Source organism: Acinonyx jubatus, chromosome D2, assembly GCF_027475565.1.
Source record: "Acinonyx jubatus isolate Ajub_Pintada_27869175 chromosome D2, VMU_Ajub_asm_v1.0, whole genome shotgun sequence".
Lineage (NCBI taxonomy): Eukaryota > Metazoa > Chordata > Mammalia > Carnivora > Felidae > Acinonyx > Acinonyx jubatus.
The window spans coordinates 60,828,235-60,851,859 of record NC_069393.1 but is presented as its reverse complement, the minus strand read 5'-3'; the positions used below and the strand labels follow the sequence as shown (position 1 = coordinate 60,851,859).

The window sequence follows — 23,625 nt, the reverse complement described above, 5'->3', positions numbered from 1 at the left end:
CTCTTGTAGCCAACATTATAGGCCTGCCTCACATTACACAACCTATTTAAGGCATGAGAAACAGTATCTAGCAGTACCATGGGGGAAAATCAAAGGCAGATGTTATCTGGGCAGAAACTGGATCCAAGATAATGAATTTAATCTCAAGTGTCCAGTTTTCTTTTTCCATCTACCTTAAAAACAATAGAAGTAAATAAATAGGAATTCCTTTTATAAACTCAGGTATTCTGAAACATATTTGGATGCTTACATTTTCTTTTTTAATTTTTTTAATGTTAATTTTTGAGAGAGACAGAGAGCACACAAGCAGGGGAGGGGCAGAGAGAGAGGGAAACACAGAATCTGAAGCAGGTTCCAGGCCCTTAGCTGTCAGCACAGAGCCCGACATAGGGCTTGAACCCACGAAACGTGAGATCATGACCTGTGCCGAAGTCAGAGGCTTAACCGACTGAGCCACCCAGGCACCCCAGATGCTTACATTTTCTAAAGCAATATTGAGTTAGACTCAAAATTTTCATGTTCGGTCTTCAAGTGACCAAAATTTTTGATTTGTGATTCCAGAGAGCTGAACAATGGGGTGGCATTATTAACAAATATTTTTAAACACTATTTTCTTTTAAAATTTCAGAATTTTTAGAATTTAAAATTATTGCTTCTGATCACATAATCCATATAATATCACATTCATTTTTCAATGGCACAGAACATATTTATTGATGAAGAGAGTAATAGAAAGACAAGCCCAGGTTTATCTTAAAGTAAGAAAAGCCACACACAATACTAGTTTAACATATTAAGGCCAGAAAACTCCAAGTTGTAATCCTCACTTTCCGTTGCATACCCATAGATTCACTGATGTGAGAACTAGATATGTGTGGGGTTTTTTAAAGGTTTTTCAGCCCATTGCCATACCAGGTAAGAGTCTGTCCCTTTGTAATATATAGCCTAAGGTTAGATGTCATCAAGACAACCCAAGAAACTTTTAAATAATCGTGATTAAATAATGGCATTCAGTGAGTAACTCTTCCCTAGGAGTCAAATCTCAATTAGACACCACAAATGTGTCACTAATCAGCAGCAGTTTAATCCTTTTGAGTGGCTTTGCCCCCCTTTTTGGCCCATAGGGTGGCCAGATTATTAATCCAGTATTTATTTTTTAACAATCCAAGGCTATGAGGGCATGAAATAGATCAATCATTGACCAAAGTCAATATATCCTTATACCCTGACATATTGATTTTGGTCAATGATTGATTTATATATGCTTATACTCTGATATATTGACTTTGGTCAATGATTGATCTCTTTCATGCCCACCATTTGCAGCAACGTGGATGGAACTGGAGGGTATTATGCTAAGTGAAATAAGTCAGTCAGAGAAAGACAGATACCATATGTTTTCACTCATATGTGGATCTTGAGAAACTTAACAGAAGACCATGGGGGAGGGCAAGGAGAAAAAAAAGTTACAGAGAGGGAGGGAGGCAAGCCATAAGAGACTCCTGGATACTGAGAACAAACAGGTTTGATGGGGGGTGGGGGAGAGGGGAAAATGGGTGATGAGCATTGAGGAGGGCACTTGTTGGGATGAGCACTGGGTGTGGTATGGAAACCAATTTGACAATAAATTATATTTAAAAATATATATCCTTTTAAAAAATTATCATGGTGACTGCTGCTATGTAGGATTTTTGCCTTAGTCATCAAGGTCCATTCCAAATGATAACTCTTTCTCCATACTTTGTTCGCTCCACCAAAAAGAACCAATTGCTTTCTCATCAACACTCCCGTGATATTTAAACATTCCTCTGCTATAACCTATCATGTTTTCTGATTTGATATTTGTTAATACTTCTTCCCTCACCTAAGTGATCATCCTGTTGAGAAGAGGGATCCCTTAGGACTTGGCACAATGCCTGGTGTATCAGCAACATCCAATAAATGTTTAAATACAAGTTATGTAACAAATTTATGTCTGTTAAGAATCTAGTAGAAATACTTTGACAGCAGTATACCCGCTTTACCTTGGACCTACAAATCATTCCTAAATTAAAAGAACAGTATATACTACATTGTTCAAGTAATTGAGTATTTATTAGAAAGGTAGCTTGTATATATTGAGGAGTTTCTAATGAAAAAATTACTGTTGAATAGGTTTGCACTATTCCCCAACTGTAGAACCTATTCCAACTTCTGCTTTATGTTTATCCACAGCATTTGTCAACATATAATATTCTATATGGTTAACTTCTTAGCTTATTTTTATTCTGTTTCCCTTCACCAGGACATAAGCCCCATGAGGGCAGAGATTTTTGTGTGTGTGTGTCTGTTTTGTTCACTGCTACATCCCTGTGCCTAGAACAGTACCTGGAATGTAGTAAGTGTTTAATAAATATTTTTTAGATGAATTAAAAAGTGAATGAAAGAATGAAATAAACATGGAGGTCTCAAAATATTCAAAAATTCTGTTAATTTGGTCAATAGCTTATTAAAATTTTTTTCTGTTCCAATGGGTGTAAGGATCCTAAAGATAACAAAAACATTACTTTCTAGCTAATGCAATTCTAAACAGTGCTATAGTATAACCAAAAGCTCAGACAGTAATAACTAAGTAAGTAAACTAGTATATTTGATTTGTTTAACTAGAAAGGAAGCAGTCCTGTGTTATGTATTCTGAATTCATAGTTTTAATCAGTGCTGTGGGGCATATGCCCAAAATAGCTGCCACAGCTGCCTTGACCTCCAGGAAGGAAAGCAGGGAGGCCTTAACTTATGAGGAGACCTGCTCTGTGCTGACAGAAGAGCGTGTCCCCTGTGGAACATGAGTATTTAAAGCTGAAGGGGCCATATTACTGAGGTATTACTGTCTAAGGCAGAGATCAACAAACTGTGGCCAGTTTTTATATGGCCCCAAGCTAAGAATGGTTTTTGCATTTTTTATTGGGGTGTTTAAAAAAAAATAAAAGGGATATGTGACAGAGACCTATGTGGTCCACAAAGCCTAAAATATTCACTATCTGGTCCTTTGCAGGAAAAGTTTGCCTTAGATCCTTGGTCCATATTGTTCTTACTTCCCAAAGCCAGCTTTTCTTTTAGGCACATTCCATAGATGTTGTGTCTTTCTCTTTGAGTTTTTCATGGTATCAAAATCACATAGGATGTTTCATGAACCAAATTAGGCCACCAAAATCAGGCACGTGTCCTCTTTTCATTTCCCCTAAAAACTATGCCAGAGGATCTGGGTCAACTTCTCCATAACCACTCAAGGAAAATCATATCTGTGCCCCCTGCTGAATCAGGAGGGTGAAATGATGACAAAAGTTTTCCTCAGAAAGGTGATTTTAGCTAGACAACGTCTTTCTTAGATTCGAGATAGCAAAAAAGTCTACCAAGAAGCAGTGTAGGAGTTATTACTTAAAATTTTCATGAAACCCTGTGACACTAGAACTCCAAATATGCTGGCAAGACCATCTTATATATTCTTAGTGAATTAAAATATAGAATGATAAGTGGAGCAAGGAATGGTAAGTTCACTTAGCTCTTGGCAAACAGGACCAATGAATTGAAAGGATATAAGTTCATATTCATTTGTTTCTTTCTGGAAGTTATTCTGTTGGGTATTTCTCTGGCTCTTAAGCCGTGAATGTTGTCTCTCTCTCTCTCTTTTTTTTAATGTTTATTTATTTTTGAGAGAGAGAAAGAGAGACAGAGTGCAAGTGGGGAGGGGCAGAGAGAGAGGGAGACACAGAATCCATAGCAGGCTCCAGGCTCTGAGCTGTCAGCACAGAGCCAGATGAGGGTCTCCGACTCACAGACTGCTAGATCATGACCTCAGCTCAAGTCCGCTGCTTAACTGAATGAGCCACCTGGTACCACAGCCATAAACGTTGTTAACACAAGGTTTCTAATCTTTTCCTAAAGCCTAAAGACGATCTATATCCTTTGCTTCACCCAACTATGCATTGCTGGACTCCAACAAATGACCTATACATTGGCTGTGAAGAGGGTCATCTTTTAATGGTTAATGCAGAAACCTTGAAGGTGACCATACTTAATAAGATAGAAGATACGACATCAAGGGGTGAGAAACTACTTTGTTTCATTATTCCCAGAAATGTAGCCACTGGTGATGGTTTTACACTTGAAATTGGATGTTTGTTCCTTATTTTTCTCTTGCTTGGAGACCTCTTTGATTCTTTCTTTTCCTTTATCCCATAGTTAATTACCAAGTCCTGTGCATATTCCTTCTAGCTAGTGTTCTATGCTCTGGGCATTCTGCTGCACTCTATGTGTATATTTCATGTAATCCTCAAAACAACTTTATAAAGAGATACATTTTCATCTCCATGAGAAAGATGAAAAAAACGTAAGCATTGAGAGGTTAAGGAAAATTCCCAAATTCACATAACTGGTAAACTGTGGAACTAATACCTGAACACAAGCAATAAGACTTCGGAGTCCATTGGGGCACCTGGGTGGCTCAGCTGGTTAAGTGTCTAACTCTTTTTTTTTTTTTTTAAGCTTATTTATTTTGAGAGAAAGAGAGAGTGCATGAGCAGGGTAGGGGCAGAGGGAGAGGGAGAGAGAGAGAATCCCAAGTAGGCTCCACACTGTTAGCACAGAGCCCGACATGGGGCTCAAATTCAGGAACCATGAGATCATGACCTGAGCCAAAACCAAGATTCAGACACTTAACCGACTGAGACACCTAGGCACCCCAAGCGTCCAACACTTGATCTCAGCTCAGGTCTTCATCTCAGGGTCATGAAATCAAGCCCCACATTGGGCTCTGCACTGGACATGAAGCCTACTTAAAAGAACTTCAGAGTCCAAGTTATTTTATTTTATTATTTTTTTAATTTAAATCCAAGTTAGTTATCATTAGTGTAATAATGACTTCAGGAATAGACTTTAGTGATTCATCACTTACATATAACACCCAGTGCGCATCCCAACAAGTGCCCTCCTTAATGCCCCTTGCCCATTTAACCCATATCCCCACCCAACACCCCACCAGCAACCCTCAGTTTGTTCTCTGTATTTAGGAGTCTCTTATGGTTTGTATCCCTCTCTGTTTTTCTATTATTTTTGCTTCCCTTCCCTTATGTTCATCTGTTTTGTATCTTAAATTCCACACGAGTGAAATCATATATTTGTCTTTCTCTGACTGACTTATGCCACTTAGTATAATACACTCTAGTTCCATCCTTGTTGTTACAAATTGTAAGATTTCATTCTTTTTTATTGCCAAGCAATATTCCATTGTATATATATATACCACATCTTCTTAATCCATTCATCCTTCAATGGACATTTGGGCTCTTTCCATATTTTGGCTATTCTCGATAGTGCTCCTATAAACATTGGGGTGCATGTGTCCCTTTGAATCAGCGCAACTGTATCCCTTGGATAGATACCTAGTAGTGCAATTGCTGAGCCATAGGGTAGTTCTATTTTTAATTTTTTGAAGAACCTCCATACTGTTTTCCAGAGTGGCTGCACTGGAGTATATTCCCACCAGGAGTACAAAAGCATTCTTTCTCCACATCCTCACCAACATCTGTTAATTTTAGCCATTCTGAGAGGTGTGAGGTGGTATCTCGTTGTGTGTTTGATTTCTGTTTCCCTGTTGATGAGTGATATTGAGCATCTTTTCATGTGTCTGTTAGCTATCTGGGTGTCGTCTTTGGAGAAATGTCTATTCATGTCTTTTGGCCATTTCTTCCCTGGATTATTTGGTTTTTGGGGTGTTGAGTTTGATAAGTTCTTTATAGATTTTGTATACTAACTCTTTATCTGATATGTCATTTGCAAATATCTTTTCCCATTCTGTCAGTTGCCTTTTAGTTTTGCTGATTTTTTCCTTCACTTTTTATCTTGATGAGGTCCCAATAGTCCATTTTTGCTTTTGTTTACCTAGCCTCTGGAGATATGTCAAGTAAGAAGTTGCTGCAGCCAGGATCAAAGAGGTTTTTGCCTGTTTTCTCCTCGAGGATTTTGATGGCTTCCTGTATTACATTTAGGTCTTTTATCTGTTTCGAGGGTTTTTTTTGTATATGGTATAAGAAAGTGGTTCAGGTTCATTTTTCTGTGTGCTGCTGTCCAGTTTTCCCAGCACCATTTGCTGAAGAGACTGTCTTTTTTTCCACTGGATATTCTTTCCTGCTTTGTCAAAGATTAGTTGGCCATACATTTGTGGGTCCATTTCTGAGTTCTCTATTCTGTTCCATTGATCTATGTGTCTGTTTTTGTGCCAGTACCACACTATCTTGATGATTATAGCTTTGTAATACAGCTTGAAGTCCGGAATTGTGATACCTCCAGGTTTGGTTTTGTTTTTCAGGATTGCTTTGGCTATTTGGGATTTTTTCTGGTTCCATACAAATTTAGGATTGTTTGTTCCAGCCCTGTGAAGAATGCTGACATTATTTTGATAGGGAATGCCAGAGTTCAAGTTATTAGCTACTATGCTATATCCTTTCCCATACATATGCCTATTTTGTTTAATCAACAAATTATGCCCTTTACTGCCCTCCACCCCTTTCAAGGCCTTTTTCCACAATGACCTCTTTTAAGTTCAACTGCCATCTTGAAAATTATCTTGTGTTCCTTGATTAGAATTTCTAAGAGAATTGGATTTATTTTCCTTAGATCTGATGTCCATTCCTGGTCCCATCAGCTGTGGCCAGGGTTGCCCTTAGTCACAGAAGCTAATGTCCACTCATTAGCTAGGTATAGACCTTTTGGGTCTAGGAGCTAGGTATAGACCTTTTGAGAAGGGAGACTGGTCATTGCGAGCTCCCCACTTTGTGCAATGCACTCTCCATTCCACTTATTCCACTCTCCATTCCTCTTGTTATTTCACTTCTTGATTTCTGCAGCAACCTTAGGACTGACTTCACTGGCCTTAATCTACACTAACCCAAAGCAGGCATCTCATCCTTGCCAAACTGTCCTTCTTGAAGACCATTTCAATTTTTTTTTAACGTTTATTTATTTTTAAGACAGAGACAGAGCATGAACAGGGGAGGGGCAGAGAGGGAGGGAGACACAGAATCTGAAACAGGCTCCAGGCTCTGAGCTGTCAGCACAGAGCCCAACGCGGGGCTTGAACTCATGGACCGTGAGATCATGACCTGAGCTGAAGTCGGATGCTTAACCGACTGAGCCACCCAGGCGCCCCCTTGAAGACCATTTCAACATGCAATTCAGTGACTGCTTTGCCTTGATTCTACACTCTCTCTAATCTGATCCTACCTGCTCTATTTATATTGTTTCCTTCTACTCCCCAGGTTGAGTTTTCTGATCTAGCCAGTAATTTCTTCCTGTCTTTTCACAGACATGCCTCCTAGCTCACCCTCTTGCCAATTTACTCTCTGAAATCTTGAGTTCCCAGCTCAATACCACCACCTACAGCAAGTTTCCCCTAGGACAGTGCCCCTTATCTACTCTTACTCCCATTCCCTGGCTTAGACTTCATTGAAGCCATTAGGTTTGACTTTCCTGCCCCAACCCTGGCTTCCTTTCACTGTCACCTGTACCCTCCAGGCTAAGTTCTCTTTAACCTTGCCTCCACAATGCCATCCTATAGCTGTCTACAAAGTGAACCCCTTTTGTGGCCTGCCTTCCCAGTTCCAGCTTCTCCCACATAAGCCTTGGAGAAGTTCTCATCATTCCTGTGCTGCCTCTAAATTCTGCCTGCTGGCATTTGTAGTTATCTTTGTCTAAGATGCCCTTCTCTTCCTGGTCTACCTGATGAGGTCATCCTCAGTGGATCCTTCCCTGTCTTCACCCCAAGCTTAGGGTGAAATTCAGTGATCCTGTATGGGATTCATTGAGACTTGCTCTCTTGGTAGAGCCTCATCCTGTGCTTTCACAGTGTCCCATGTGCATGTCTGTGTTTCCCACTAGACATCAATTCTTTGAAGTCAAGAACTGTGTTTTACTCATCCTTTGGCTCCAGAGTTAAATCCCAGAGATTGCTACAGATTAGCACCTATATGTTTTTTTAAAACAAATTCTTTTTTTTTAATTTAATTTTTTATTTTTTAAATTTATATCTAAATTAGTTAGCATATAGTGCAACAATGATTTCAGTAGATTCCTTAGTGCCTCTTACCCATTTAGCCCATACCCCCTCCCACAACCCCTCCAGTAACCCTCAGTTTGTTCTCCATATTTATGAGTCTTTTATGTTTTGTCCCCCTCCCTGTTTTTATATTATTTTTGTTTCCCTTCCCTTATGTTCATCTGTTTTGTCTCTTAAAGTCCTCATATGAGTGAAGTCGTATGATATTTGTCTTTCTCTGACTAATTTCACTTAGCATAATAACCTCCAGTTCCATCCACGTAGTTGCAAAGGGCAAGATTTCACTCTTTCTGATTGCCGAGTAGTACTCCATTGTATATATATACCACATTTTCTTTCATCCATCATCCACCATTCATCCATCAATGGACATTTGGACTCTTTCCATACTTTGGCTATTGTTGATAGTGCTCCTGTAAACATTGGGGTGCATGTTCCCCTTTGAAACATTTTACCTGTATCCCTTGGATAAATACCTAGTAGTGAAATTGCTGGGTTGTAGAGTAGTTCTGTTTTTAATTTTTTGAGGAAACTGCATACTGTTTTCCAAAGTGGCTACACCAGCTTGCATTCCCACCAACAATGCAAAAGAGATCCTCTTTCTCCACATCCTCGCCAACATCTGTTGTTGCCTGAGTTGTTCATGTTAGCCATTCTGACAGGTGTGAGGTGGTATCTCATTGTGGTTTTGGTTTGTATTTCCCTGATGATGAGTGATGAGCATTTTTCATGTGTCGGTTGGCCATCTGGATGTCTTCTTTGGAGAAGTGTCTATTCATGTCTTTTGCCCATTTCTTCACTGGATTATTTGTTTTTTGGGTGTTGAGTCTGATAAGTTTTTTATAGATTTTGGATACTAACTCTTTATCTGATATGTCGTTTGCAAATTCTTTCTCCCATTCTGTTGGTTGCCTTTTAGTTTTGCTGATTGTTTCCTTCACTGTGCAGAAGCTTTTTATTTTGATGAGGTCCCAGTAGTTCATTTTTGCTTTTGTTTCCCTTGCCTCCAGAGACGTGTTGAGTAAGAAGTTGCTGCGGCTAAGATCAAAGAGGTTTTTGCCTGTTTTCTCCTCGAGGATTTTGATGGCTTCCTGTCTGACATTTAGGTCTTTTTGAATTTATTTTTGTGTATGATATAAGAAAGTGGTCCGGGTTCATTCTTCTGTATGTCGCTGTCCAGTTTTCCCAGCACCACTTGCTGAAGAAACTGTCTTTATTCCATTGGATATTCTTTCCTGCTTTGTCAAAGATTAGTTGGCCATACATTTGTGGGTCTATTTCTGGGTTCTCTATTCTGTTCCATTGATCTGAGTGTCTGTTTTTGTGCCAGTACCATACTATCCTGATGATTACAGCTTTGTAGTATAACTTGAAGTCTGGGATTGTGATGCCTCCTGCTTTGGTTTTCTTTATCAAGATTGCTTTGGCTATTCGGGGTATTTTCTGGTTCCATGCAAATTTTGGGATTATTTGTTCTAGCTCTGTGAAGAATGCTGGTGCTATTTTGATAGGGATTGCATTGAATATGTAGATTGCTTTAGGTAGTATTGACATTTTAACAATATTTGTTCTTCCTATCCAGGAGCATGGAATCTTTTTCCTTTTTTTTTTTTTTTTTTTTTTTTTTTTTGTGTCTTCTTCAATTTCTTTCATAAGCTTTCTATAGTTTTCAGTGTATACATGTTTCACCTCTTTGGTTAGATTTATTCCCAGGTATTTTATGGTTTTTTGTGCCACTGTAAATGGGATCAATTCCTTTATTTCTCTTTCTGTCGCTTCATTGTTGGTGTATAGGAATGCAACTGATTTCTGTGCATTGATTTTATATCCTGAAACTTTGCTGAATTCATGAATCAATTCTAGCAGTTTTGGGTGGAATATTTTGGGTTTTCCATATAGAGTATCATGTCATCTGTGAAGAGTAAATGTTTGACCTCCTCCTGGCATCCTCCTCTTGGATGCCTTTTATTTCTTTGTGTTGTCTGATTGCAGAGGCTAAGACTACAATACTATGTTGAATAACAGTGGCAAGAGTGGACATCCCTGTCTTGTTCCTGACCTTAGGGGGAAAGCTCTCAGTTTTTCTCCGTTGAGGATGATATTGGCATTGGGTCATTCATATATGGCTTTTATGATCTTGAGTATGCTCCTTCTATCCCTACTTTCTTGAGGGTTTTTATCAAGAAAGGATGCTGTATTTTGTCAAATGCTTTCTCTGCATCTATTGAGAGGATCATATGGTTCTTGTCCTTTCTTTCATTGATGTGATGAATCATGTTAATTGTTTTGCAGATATTGAACCAGCCCTGCATCCCAGGTATAAATCCCACTTGGTCATAGTGAATAATTCTTTTAATGTATTGTTGGATACGGTTGGCTAATATCTTGTTGAGAATTTTTGCATGCATGTTCATCAGGGAAATAGGTCTATAGTTCTCCTTTTTAGTGGGGTCTGTGTCTGGTTTTGGAATCAAGGTAATGTTGGCTTCATAGAAAGAGTTTGGAAGTTTTCCTTCCGTTTCTATTTTTTGGAACAGCTTCAAAGGAATAGATGTTAACTCTTCCTTAGATGTTTGGTAGAATTCCCCCGGAAAGCCATCTGGCCCTGAACTCTTGTTTTTTGGGAGATTTTTTATTACTAATTCGATTTCCTTACTGGTTATGAGTCTGTTCAAATTTTCTCCTTCTTTCTGTTTCAGTTGTGGTAGTTTATGTGTTTCTAGGAATTTGTCCATTTCTTCCAGGTTGCCCATTTTATTGGTGTATAATTGCTCATACTATTCTCTTATTATTGTTTTTATTTCTGCTGTGTTGGTTGTGATCTCTCCTCTTTCATTCTTCATTTTATTTATTTGGGTCCTTTCCTTTTTCTTTTTGATCAAACTGACTAGTGGTTTATCAATTTTGTTAATTCTGTCAAAGAACCAGCTTCTGGTTTCATTGATCTGTTCTACTGTTTTTTTGGTTTTGATAGCATCAATTTCTGCTCTAATCTTTATTATTTCCTGACTTCTGCTGGCTTTGGGTTTTATTTGCTATTCTTTTTCCAGCTTCTTAAGGTATACGATTAGGTTGTGTATCTGAGATATTTCTTCCTTCTTTAGGAAGGCCTGGATTGCTATATACTTTCCTCTCATGACCGCCTTTGCTGCATCCTGGAGGTTTTGGGTTGTGATGTTATCATTTTAATTGGCTTCCATATACTTTTTAATTTCCTCTTTAACTTCTTGGTTAGCCCGTTCATTCTTTAGTACGATGTTCTTCTGTCTCCAAGTATGTGTTACCTTTCCAATTTTTTCTTGTGGTTGATTTTGAATTTCATAGCATTGTGGTCTGAAAATATGCACAGTATGATCTTGATCTTTTTGTACTTGCTTAGGGCTGATTTGTGTCCCAGTATATGGTCTATTCTGGAGAACGTTCCATGTGCACTGGAGAAGAATGCGTATTCTGCTGTTTTAGGATGAAATGTTCTGAATATATGTTAAATCCATCTGGTCCAGTGTGTCCTTCAAAGCCATTGTTTCCTTGTTGATTTTTTGATTAGACGATCTGTCCATTGCTCTGAGTGGGTGTTGAAGTCTCATACTCTTTTTTTTTTAATTTTTTTTTTAACGTTTATTTATTTTTGAGACAGAGTCAGAGCATGAATGGGGGAGGGTCAGAGAGAAGGAGTCACAGAATCTGAAACAGGCTCTATGCTCTGAGCTGTCAGCACAGAGCCCGACACGGGGCTCGAACTCACAGACCGCGAGATCATGACCTGAGCCGAAGTCGGCCACTTAACCGACTGAGCCACCCAGGCACCCCGAAGTCTCCTACTCTTATGGTATTACTATCAATGAGTTTCTTTGTGATTAATTGATTTATACATTTGGCGCATAAATGTTTACAAGTGTTATGTCTTCTTGGTGGATAGACCCCTTGATTATGATATATGCCCTTCTGCATCTCTTGATACAGTCTTTATTTTAAAGTCTAGATTGTCTGATATAAGTATGGCTACTCTGGCTTTCTCTTGGTGACCATTAGCATGATAGATGGTTTCTCCATCCCCTTGTTTTCAATCTGAAGGTGTCTTTAGGTCTAAAGTGGGTCTCTTGTAAACAGCATGTAGATGGATCTTGTTTTCTTATCCATTCTCTTACCCTTTGTCTTTTGATTGGAGCATTCAGTCCATTGACATTTAGAGTGAGGACTGAAAGACATGAATTTATTGCCATTATGATGCTTGTAGAGTTGGAGTTTCTGGTGGTGTACTCTGGTCCTTTCTAATCTTTGTTGCTTATGGTATGTATGTATGTATGTATTTATATTTTCATCTTTTCTCCCCTCAGAGAGTCTCCCTTAAAATTTCTTGCAGGGTTGGTTTGGTGGTCACAAACTCCTTTAATTTTTGTTTGTCTGGGAAACTTTTTATCTCTCTTTCTATTTTGAATGACAGCCTTGCTGGATAAAGAATTCTTGGTTGCATATTTTTCTCTTCAGCAAAATGAATATATCCTGCCACTCCTTTCTGGCTTGCCAAGTTTCTGTGGATAGGTCTACTGCAAACCTGCTCTGTCTTCCCTTGTATGTTAGGGACTTTTTTTTCCCTTGCTGCTTTCATGATTCTCTCCTTGCCTGAGTATTTTGTGAATTTGACTATGATATGCCTTATTGATGGTCGGTTTTTGTTGAATCTAATGGGGGTCCTCTGTGCTTCCTGGATTTTGATGTCTCTGTCTTTCCCCAGGTTAGGAAAATTTTCTGCTATGATTTGTTCACATAACCCTTCTACCCCTGTTTCTCTCTCTTCCTCTTCTGGGACCCCTATGATTCTGATGCTGTTACTTTTTAATGAGTCACTGATTTCTCTAATTCTTAAATCATGATCTTTTGCTTTAATGTCCCTTTTTTTTTCTGCTTCATTATTCTCCATAAGTTTGTCCTCTATATCGCTGATTCTCTGTTCTGACTCATCCATCCTTCCTTCCGTGGCATCCATCCGTGATTGCAGCTCAGTTATAGCATTTTTTATTTCATCCTAACTAGTTTTTACTTCTTTTATCTCCTCAGAAAAGGATTCTCATCTACTTTCGACTCCAACTAGTATTCTTATTATCATGATTCTAAATTCTGGTTTAGACATCTTGCTTGTATCTGTGTTGGTTAAATCCCTAGCTGTCATTTCTTTGTGCTTTTTCTTTTGGGGTGAATTCCTACTGAATTGTGTGGTTCAGGTTGTGCAGATTGTTGTGTTAATCCTCAAATCAGTTTTCTAGGTGTGCAGGATGGCTTAGTGTCGGTCTGGCTGTATTTCATGGATGCAAGACACACAAAAAACTTCCATGCTGTTCCACAATCTTGGCCCCTCCCTTTTAAAATGAACTCTAAAGCAACGTTCTTCATTTCCAAACTGTTGTCACATTTGTAATATGTTATACAAAATTTAGGACTTAATCATGCGTAGTCTTGTATTGTTCACTATTTCCTTCTTGCATACTATTCCTAATAATTTTCATGGTATATTATAAATGCTTTCATATAAATATTTGCCTAGCCTCTACAATGTGTAAGATACCACACAAAGTGCCTCAGAGGTGACATAAGTGGCAAATATATGATTTTATAATATCTACCCTTAAGAGATTTCTATTTTATTGAAGAGAATTAAACAAGTAGACAATTACATCCAGGTAGACTAAGATAATTTCATTAAAGAGAAATTTCACAAATTGCTATGTGAATTCAAATGAGGGAAACAGGCCATGTTAAGTCATTTTGAAGGTGACATTTGAAATGGCCGTTGAAGTTTGGGTTGTCACAAGCAGAGATGAGGGTAGGTGGAGTTTCTGGCAATGGTATCTGCATAGACAAGGAAAACTGGGGAAGGTTGTGATACAAGAAGTGGTCCAGTTTGTCTGAAAGTATTGAGTGTTACACAGGGCTAGTGGGGAACAAACGGACATGTATACCATGTCTGACCTTGAATGTCCAGCTAAGGTGTTTCTACTTAATTGAGCTGACAGTGGGCAGACATCAAAAACTCCTGACTGGTGATGTACCCTAATTGGAATTGTGCATGGGAAGATTAGTTTAGCCATAATTCAGAAAAGGATAATCCTAGAAGGTGACTCTAAGCATCAGGTACCTAGGCCAGGCCAGGAGTCATAAGAACCTCGGATCCAGGGGCACCTGGATTGGAAAAGAAGGAACTGTGGGGAGGTGAATAGTCTTTGAAGGAAAGGGCAGTATGCTTCTTAGCATCTGGCAAAATGCCAAGCATGTAACAGTAAAAAGGTAATTTGATGGATGCTGTACGAGCTTTTGATCTTATAGTTGTCATGGTTTATCTACATAAAAGGTAATACACTTTTGTTATTTTCCCCCCCGAGGGCAATATGTTATTAATAACATTTGTTCCTATAGAACATTTTTCTTTTTACTTTCTTTTTATCCTTTTTTGTTTATTTACTGAGATATGAATTTACATACCATAAAATGTACAAACCTTAAGTATGCAGCTTGATAATAACTTAGGTTTCATTTTATTTGTTTTTTCCTGGCATCTTAAAATCTCTGACAACGCTTCCCTAAAATAAGAAAGTGCATTTGCTATATAATTCTGCAGTGTTAGTTACACAGACCTGATGATACAGAACTTTAAAAAAATTCCTGTGATTTACATTAGTAATCAATGCTGAGCATCTTTTATGATTCATTGCTTGGGAGGCATTATAGCACATATTCTGATAGAAAGCTGACTTTTGGTATGGATTACAAAGAAAGGACTAGTACTAGGAAAGAAAATGAAATTAATTGCTTTGTACTGCACTTTTAAATATGTGTCACCTGTTTTACCTTGTTTTTCTTTGCCAAAAGAGGGATGTCATCTGATTAATCCAGTCACCATGGCATATCAGAAGGGAGGCGTGCTGATTTCTGGAATTGTAATGTATTTTTTCTTCAAAATTAATTGCTTTCAAGAGTATATATAGCTTCCATTTGTTGCCACTTACTATTATGAGGCATAATTTGGGACAACAGGTTCTGTCTGATTATTAATTAAAATTATTCCCTTTTTGGATGCTTGCTATTATAAAACTTTTTATATGAAGAATGTTTTAAATATATATAAAAGTAGAACAGTATAATGAACTGCCATGTATCTAGACTATTGCAAATAATCAAAAATAGAGTTAAAAACTCCAAGTCCCCCAGAACACCTAATTAATATCTGTCACCCAACTTCATGCCTGTTTGTGCACTTAACATCTTAGGTTGTCAGATACACATGGAACCTTTTGTCTAAGCTTCAGCTTACCTTCTTGTGCATACCCAGTTAGCTTACATGTATCAGATTGTTATTGTTCATATTAGAGTTAGCATTAATGACCTACATTTACTTGGTGCTTATTTGGTGCCAGGCGTCATGCTAAGTGCTTTCCTTGTATTATCTTACTGGTTTTTGTAATGACCCTATCAAGTAGGAACTATTGACATCCTCCTTATACAGAGGAAGGAGCCAAGCCCTACAGAGTTCACCAGCCAGTAAATGTGGTAGTTGAGGCTTGAACCCAGGTGTGTCAAACTCCAGAGTTTTTGCTATCATTTATTAGAGCACACAGTCTCGGTTAAGTATGAAAAGGGCTCAGACCACATTGCTTTTCTGTGGTATTGTAATTAGTGCTAAGGTTTGGAGCCAACCTACACTAAAGTCTCAGCTCTACTGGTTGATGTCCCAAGACCGCTGTTAGCTTTGTCTCTTCCATTGCCAGAGATCACATTTCCAGGACCCTGAGGGTAGTTAGGCAAGGATGTCAGGGTGAAAGATGTAGCTCCATCAATGAGAAGCAGTTTGGAGCTCATACACCTACACTCAGTTGATAATCACCCCACCAACCTTGCAACAGACTATTCCCACTCCCTCACCTCCTACATTTAGTCTGCATTTATAGCCTTTTCTGACTCTGTCCTTCTCAAGCCCATCCTTGGCATTTTTAAAAACCTAGTTTAGGGGTACCTGGCTGGCTCAGTTAGTAGAGCCTGTGACTCTTGATGTCAGGGTTGTGAGTTGAAGCCCCACATTGGGTAGAGAGATTATTTTTAAAATAAACTTAAAAAAAAAACCCACTAGTTTAAAAGAGTGGTGGGAGCATCTGCTCCATGAATTATGGAGAATGGTGATGAGTTTGGAGAAAACACCTTGCGTGTTTTATCCCCCAGGTCTCAAGTATCTGAATCCAGCCATCTCACCAATCCATTTATTTTAGTTATAGTGGGATCTAATCTAGAAATGATGAGTGAATTTGTCCAAAGCCTCTTCACTACTGTAAAAATAACTCAAATTCGTCTTGAGAATAGTTAAATTAACCTAAGTCTGTTTACAACCAACCAACCAACCCATTTTTACTGGGTACTAGCACTGTGAGAGGAACTCGAAAGAAGGATTATAAAGGAAATAAACACCACATGCCCTACCTTTGAATCATTTAGGGGAGAAAAGAAATACGCATAATAGTGATTAAATAATTACATTAAGGCTAGTGTTCCTTGAAGTAAGGAGACTGCTATACATAAGCCATACGATAAACTGCTTCATTTGCCCCACCTCCTGTATAATGAAGAATTTGGTAAAAAAGATAGATGCTAGAGGAGTTCAAAGAAAGGGGAGATCAGTAAAATTTTAGGTCACAAAATTTTGTGTCACAAAAGAAATAAAATTGACACTAGGCCAGGAAAGATGGTTAAAAGTTGCCTAAATAAAGAGGGCATTCTAGATAATGTAAACGTTGATGATGATTCCAAAATAAACTGTGGATGGTAGCCAATATGTTTTAGCTCATTTGACATGAAAAGTATACATGCATTGACTGAGGCTGATTTTCTGTGTTTATCTCATTGTTTTTTGGTGTCTAGGATGGCTTTGTGTATTCTTTTATTATTAAAGATTTACATTACAAAATAGAGGATTTTCTTCAGGTTGAAGAGCCTGTGGAACATATGATATTTTCTCCAAGTTACCAAATGTTGCTGATTCAAACAGAGAAGGTATGCTAGATGGCATTTCTTGATGTATAATTTTCAAATATTGTTATTATTATTATCATTGCACTCCAAGACTGGCAAGCATAGTGCTGCATAGTGATACTCTACTAGTCGTGACCCCTTAGGTTACAAATGAAAAAATACCCAACTTAAAAGGCCTAAATACCAAAAGGTTTTTTTTGTTGTTGTTGTTACTGTTCATTTGTTTGTTTTTGTACATGTAACTAAAAGGGCAAGCCCATGAATTCAGAGGCTCCCATGATGCTGCTGGCCTTGTTTTGTGGCCATATCTTGGCTCTGTTTCCTCTCTGCTGTCACCTTTTCCGTGCAGACTCTTTCCTGAGATTTCAAGGGGGCCTCCTGCAACTCCAGTTTATATTTCTACCTTCATGGTGACCCTAGTGGAAAGGCATCAGCTGGGAAAAAATGTCCTGGAATTTAGACTCATTGTACTTACTTGGGTCACCTCTCTACCCCTGTGGCAATTACTATGTCCAGGAGAATTCTAAGCTGTCATTGATCAGGCCTGTCACATGCCTACCCTTGAACCCTGGGTAGAGTCACTCCAACCAAACATGGATTGAGATTGGGGTCATGGATGGTTCTGTAAGAGAAGGAGAGAAGTGGAGTAAATGCAGGATAAAACCAAATGTCTACCTCAATTATACTGTTAGAACGGCTCCTAATTAGTGGAATGACCCTCAACAGTCAAGATTAGCAGCAGTTTATATTTTTAGGCAATGGCCTTAGATGGATTACAAAAAAAGATCAATGATTTTCTACCTAAAAGAAACCTAAATTTAAATATGGAAAGATTTCACTTTCTGGTAAATATCTGAAGTTAAAACAATTATGCTAACTATGTTTTCATAAATACAGTTTTAACAAATAAATGACAAACCTAAAATATCTATGGAGAACAGGAAACAATAAAAGACATAACATAACAGGGGCGCCTTGGTGGCTCAGTCAGTTAAGCGTCTGACTTCAGCTCAGATCATGATCTCACAGTTTGTGAGTTCGAACCCCATGTCGGGCTCTGTGCTGACAGCTCAGAGCCTGGAGCCTGCTTCGGATTCTGTATCTCCCTCTCTCTCTAACCCTCCCCTGCTCATGCTCTGTCTTTCTCTGTCTCAAAAATAAATAAAAACATTAAAAAAATTTAGAAAGTAAATAAAAGTTTTTAAAAATACAGTAACATTGAAAGTAAATTTAAAAATTAAAAGTAAGTAAAATTAAGACAGAAAAAGATCTAACATGCAAACATTAACAACAACAAAAAAGCCAGTAGTGATATATTTATTAGGCAAAAATCATTACTGAAGACAAATGGACTTATTTCAAGAATAGTAAAAGGTTAAATTCACCAGGAATACATAAACATTAAAAAGAAACATATGTACTAAATAAAATAGTCCCAAAATATATAAAGCAAAATGTGGCAAAATGACAAGGAGAAGCAAAGTCATAATCTCAATGGGACACCTTAATACACTTTTCTCAGTACAGGATAGAGTAAACTGTATCCCCAACATAGCAGCCAAAGTGAGAACAACTGTTGTGTTTACTCTTCAGAACCCTCCAGTGATTTCCCATGTTCTTCTGACTAAGAGCCAAAATCCTCACTGTGCTTTACAAGGCTCTTCATGATATGGGTTCTGTTCTCACTGGGCCTTGTCTCCCCCTGCTCTGCTTCTTGTTCATCCTGTTCCAGTCATGCTGGCTATCATGCTGTTTTCTTTAACTCACAAGGCATGTTCCCCCTTCACGGTCTTTGCACTGGCTGTTCTCTCTGTTTGGAATGCTCTTCCCACAGAATGCACATGAATCCTTTTTTTCCTCATTTCCTTCAAGTCTTTTCTCTAAAATTACCTCAATAAAGCCTTCCTTGGCTACTCAGTTGAAAATCTCACTCTCTTATCATGTCTTACCTTCTTTCCCTGCTTTATATTTTTGAGTCTTACAAGTACTGCTGTTTAACTTACAATATATCCTATTTAGATACCTTGTCTATTGTCTGAATGCCCCAGCAGAATGTAAGCTCCATGAGGGCAGGGAATTTTTGCCTGTTTTGTCCTCTGCTATCGTCCCAGCATGCAGAGCCATGCCAGGCCAGTGTATCCATTCAATATTTGCTGAAGGAATGAATGAAAATTAAAATCAGTAAGTATCTATCAAATTTAGACTCTACAGAATTGTATTTTTTAGACCAACATGAACAGGAGTATTCATGTTTAACTCAAGGAAATGTGAAGAACTTGTCTTCAGTTGAAAGCCGATTTCTTATTGCTAGTTAAGTGGCTCTACCATATTACAGTTACTTGGCAGAGAGTCATAACTTACAGGATAGATTTTTTTTGAGAGGTGAATTTGGCAGCTGAGAACGATTAAGTCATAAAGTAACAGCTTCAGCCCTACCTCCACAATTTCCACAAAGGCTTATTTAAAAGTTTTTATCAGTGCCCACCACCGTCTAGTATGTGATTAAGACTTACTCGTTCACCATAACAATTTTTCTGGTTTTCCACATTTCACAAATTTTTTGTATAAATATTTTTGAAGTCAGGAAGAAGTGTTATGTTTTATACCTTAAAAAACAAATGCTTGGAATTGGAGAAAAGAAGAAAGTCCTATTTGTTGATTATTTTAAATGACGTGTGAGTGAATGAATCAATCAATAAACAAATTAAACATCTAGATTTTAAGCTCTTCAAGGTCAAGGCCTTATTGGAGTTGATCTCTAATTTCCCTTCACCTATTGCCACACAGTACCTTGCTCATAGTAAGCATTTAATAAATAGTTGCTGAACTGCGCACACAACAATTACATCATATTTCTTTTTCTTTTCTTTCTTTCTTTCTTTTTTTTTTTTTTTTTTTGGTATATTTAACAGGGATCCATTTATATTTACACTTTTGGTGAGGAGCCAACCTTTAATAGAGTCCTAGAGGCTTGTGATGGGAAATTTCAGGCAATTGACTTTATCTCACCTGGAAATGAATACTGCATGGTAAGGAATATTTTAGCATTTCATGGTAGGATTTAAAGATAAGATTTTGGAAGTTTATGTGCAACCTTATACAAATAGGAGCCAGAGGGTATTAAGGATGTGGTAGAAATGCCAACCACTTCCATCACTGAATGTCCTCCCCAGTTAGAATGACATCATTATATTTTGACTTCATAACATTAAGTCTCTGAAAACATCCAGAGCAATTAAAATCTGAAGAGTCGGGGCGCCTGGGTGGCTCAGTTGGTTAAGCCTAGGACTTCGGCCCCACTCATGCTCTCTCTCTGTCTCTCAGAAATAAATAAATGTTGGGGCGCCTGGGTGGCGCAGTCGGTTAAGCGTCCGACTTCAGCCAGGTCACGATCTCGCGGTCCGTGAGTTCGAGCCCCGCGTCGGGCTCTGGGCTGATGGCTCAGAACCTGGAGCCTGTTTCCGATTCTGTGTCTCCCTCTCTCTCTGCCCCTCCCCCGTTCATGCTCTGTCTCTCTCTGTCCCAAAAATAAATAAATGTTGAAAAAAAGTTTTTTTAAGAAATAAATAAATGTAAAATCTGAGGAGCCATCCTGTTCATATTCATCACCCAGGTTTTCCAAGCCAGAGCTTTAAACAGATTCATCGCTCATGAGTTATTAACACTCATTAAACTAGTAGTATTTACCCTTTGTCAGAGTAGCATAGACCCTCTGAGGATGGAAATGAAATACTTGCCATGCACAAAATATGAATTTGACTTACTTAGGAAAAAAACCCAACTGCTACATTTTGGAAAGAAACTGTTTTCTTCCTGGTGTTTAACTGTTTACTTTTTATTGATCCCAAGAAACATTTCATTTTTCATATGGTTTATCAACAAATCCATTAAAATTTTGGGAGTTCTAGCAAAAGTATGTACAAGATCTATATGAGAAAAGTTACAAAACTCCTTTGAATGAAATCAAACAAGATCTAAATAAATGGACAAATATTCCATGCACATGGATAAGAAGACTCAAAATCGTTAAGGTATCAGTTCTTTCCAAACTTTCCAAACTTAACTTATCAGCGCCCACCATAGTCTAGTATGTGGTAAGATTCAATGCAATCCCAATCAAAATCCCAGCAAGTTATTTTGTGGATATCAATAAACTGATTCTGAAGTTTATATGGAGAAGCAAAGATTCAGAATTGCAAATACAATATTGAAGAAAAAAATGTATGACCAACACCACCCAATTTTCAAGATTTATTTTAAAGCTACAGTAATCAAGACAGTATGGTATTGGTGAACAACTGGACAAATAGATGAATGGAACAGAAAAGAGGACCTAGAAATAGATCCATACAAATATAGTTGACTGACCTTTGACAAAGGAGCAAAAACAATTCAACTGAGAAGGGACAGTCTTTTAACCAAATGGTGCAGGAACAACTGGACATCCACATACAAAATCATCATCGTTGTCATCATCATCATTATCATCACCATTGAGTCACAGACTTTACACCTTCCAAAAAAATTAACTCACACTGGACCTAAATGTAAAATAAAAAACTATAAATTCCCGTAAAATAGCATAGGAGTTTGGCAGTGACTTTTTCAACACAATACAAAACATAATCCATGAAAGGAAAAACTGATACGTTGGACTTCATTAAAATCAAAGGCTGATACACTAGGAAAGACAATATTAAAAGAAAGTAAAGACAAGCCACAGACAGGGAGAAAAATCTTTGTAAAACATGTATCTGATAATGGACTGGTTTCCAAAATGTGCAAAGCATTCTTATAGCTCAACACTAAGAAAATAATCAACTCCAGTAAAAAAATGAGCAACACATTGGAATACTTTACCACAGAAAATATACAGATAGCAAATAAGTATATGAAAAGATGTTCAACATTAGTCATCATTTAGAGAATTGCAAATTAAAGCAATGAGATGACAACACACACCTATTAGAATGTCTAAAATCTAAAACGTGGACAATACCAAGTGCTAGCGAGGATATTGCAGCAACAGAAGCAATTACTCATTGCCTATAGGAATCAAAATGGTATAGCAACTTTGCAAGTTTGGCCCTTTCTCACAAAGCTAAACACTCTCTTACCTTATGATTCAGCAACTGGGCCTCTTGGTATTTGAAAACCAATTTGAAAACTGGGCCTCTTGGTAGTTGAAAACGTGTGCCCACACAAAAACCTATACATGAATGTTTATAGCAAGTTTATTCATAATTGCCAAAACGTGGAAGTAACCAAGATATCCCCCGGTAGGTGAATGAATAAACAAACTGTGATATATCCATTCAATGGAATATTATCCAGCACTAAGAATAAATGAGCTATTAAATTGTGAAAGGATATAGAAGAGGCTTAAATGCATAATGTGAAGTGAAAGAAGCCAATTTGGGAAAAAGCTATATGATTCATTCTATGTGATGTTTGGGAAAAAGAAAAACTATGGAGACAGTAAAAAGATCAGGGGCTTCCAGGGACTCAGTGGGAAGGAGGGAGGGAAAGATGGAGGTGGAACACAGCGAATTTTTAGAGCAGTGAAACTATTCTGTATGACACTGTGATGGCGGATACATATACATTTGTTAAAGCCTGTAGGATGTATGACACAGAGAGAACCCTAATAGGGACTATGGGCTTTAGTCAATAATAATGTATCAATGTTGGCTCCTCAATTGTAACAAATGTACTACACTGAAGGCAAGATAATAATAGAGGCAATTTTATGTATCTGGTGGGGGGAGGGTAAGGGCAACTTTGTACTTCCTGCTCAAAATTTCTATAGTACTGAAACTGGTCTTAAAAGCAAAATCTATTAGTTTAAAAAATGTATAATTTCTTGTTTCTAGCTTTACTCATTAAGCGATAATCCTGTTGAATTTCTAAGTGATTATGTTACATGGAAAAAAATTTTTGATTTCACGTTTCTGATCCTAAATAGTTACTATGTGTTACTTAAATTGTATTAAAGATAATTTAATTTTTGTTTAAATCAGAAGTACTGGTGTTGTGATTGTCATCATAATCCATACAAGTAAAATGAAGTATTATAGTAAGTCAAGTTATTGACCTACTAAAAAGGGATTTAGAATATGATTCTATAACAGAGTCTTGTTTTCTGTTTAGGGTTTTATTTTTCTTTCTTTTACAGACACTCACACATTCCGGGGAAGTTTGTGTTTGGTGTTTAGAAGATGGTACTTGTGCCAGCAGGATTTGTCTGAATACCCCAGTAAGTGTGGCTTAGAAATGGCTTAAAATATTGAAATCTAATCTAATCTATGTTTTCATATTTACATGTCAGTAGTCTATGGAAATACTTGTTACACATGCCAGTAGGGCATTTTTACCCTCTGTATGTAGAGTAATTCCTGTGTATAAAGTGTATTCCGCAGCCCGGAAGGTAGAATATAAGGTACGGTATTGGTGTATACCAACATTGTCTGTGGTGGCAATTGTTTCTGAGGTCCTAGTGGTTTATATCTCACTCACGCGGTAAG

At 37.8% G+C, this 23,625-nt stretch overlaps 1 protein-coding gene across 8 annotated transcripts in view; it reads left to right on the top strand.

The window, feature by feature from the left end:
* CFAP43 (cilia and flagella associated protein 43) overlaps positions 1–23,625 on the top strand; it is a 129,947-nt gene that overhangs the window by 28,304 nt on the left and 78,018 nt on the right. For 6 of the 8 annotated variants that reach the window (XM_053207397.1, XM_027063009.2, XM_027063010.2 and 3 more), the window contains 5 exons: positions 3,922–4,081; positions 14,954–15,021; positions 16,991–17,122; positions 20,014–20,130; positions 23,277–23,357. In XM_053207397.1, coding sequence (XP_053063372.1) covers positions 3,922–4,081; positions 14,954–15,021; positions 16,991–17,122; positions 20,014–20,130; positions 23,277–23,357 — 558 coding nt within the window. Of the gene's footprint in view, positions 1–2,315; positions 2,378–3,921; positions 4,082–14,953; positions 15,022–16,990; positions 17,123–20,013; positions 20,131–23,276; positions 23,358–23,625 lie in introns of those variants that run through there. The other 2 variants (XM_053207399.1, XM_053207396.1) reach the window with 2 other exon arrangements.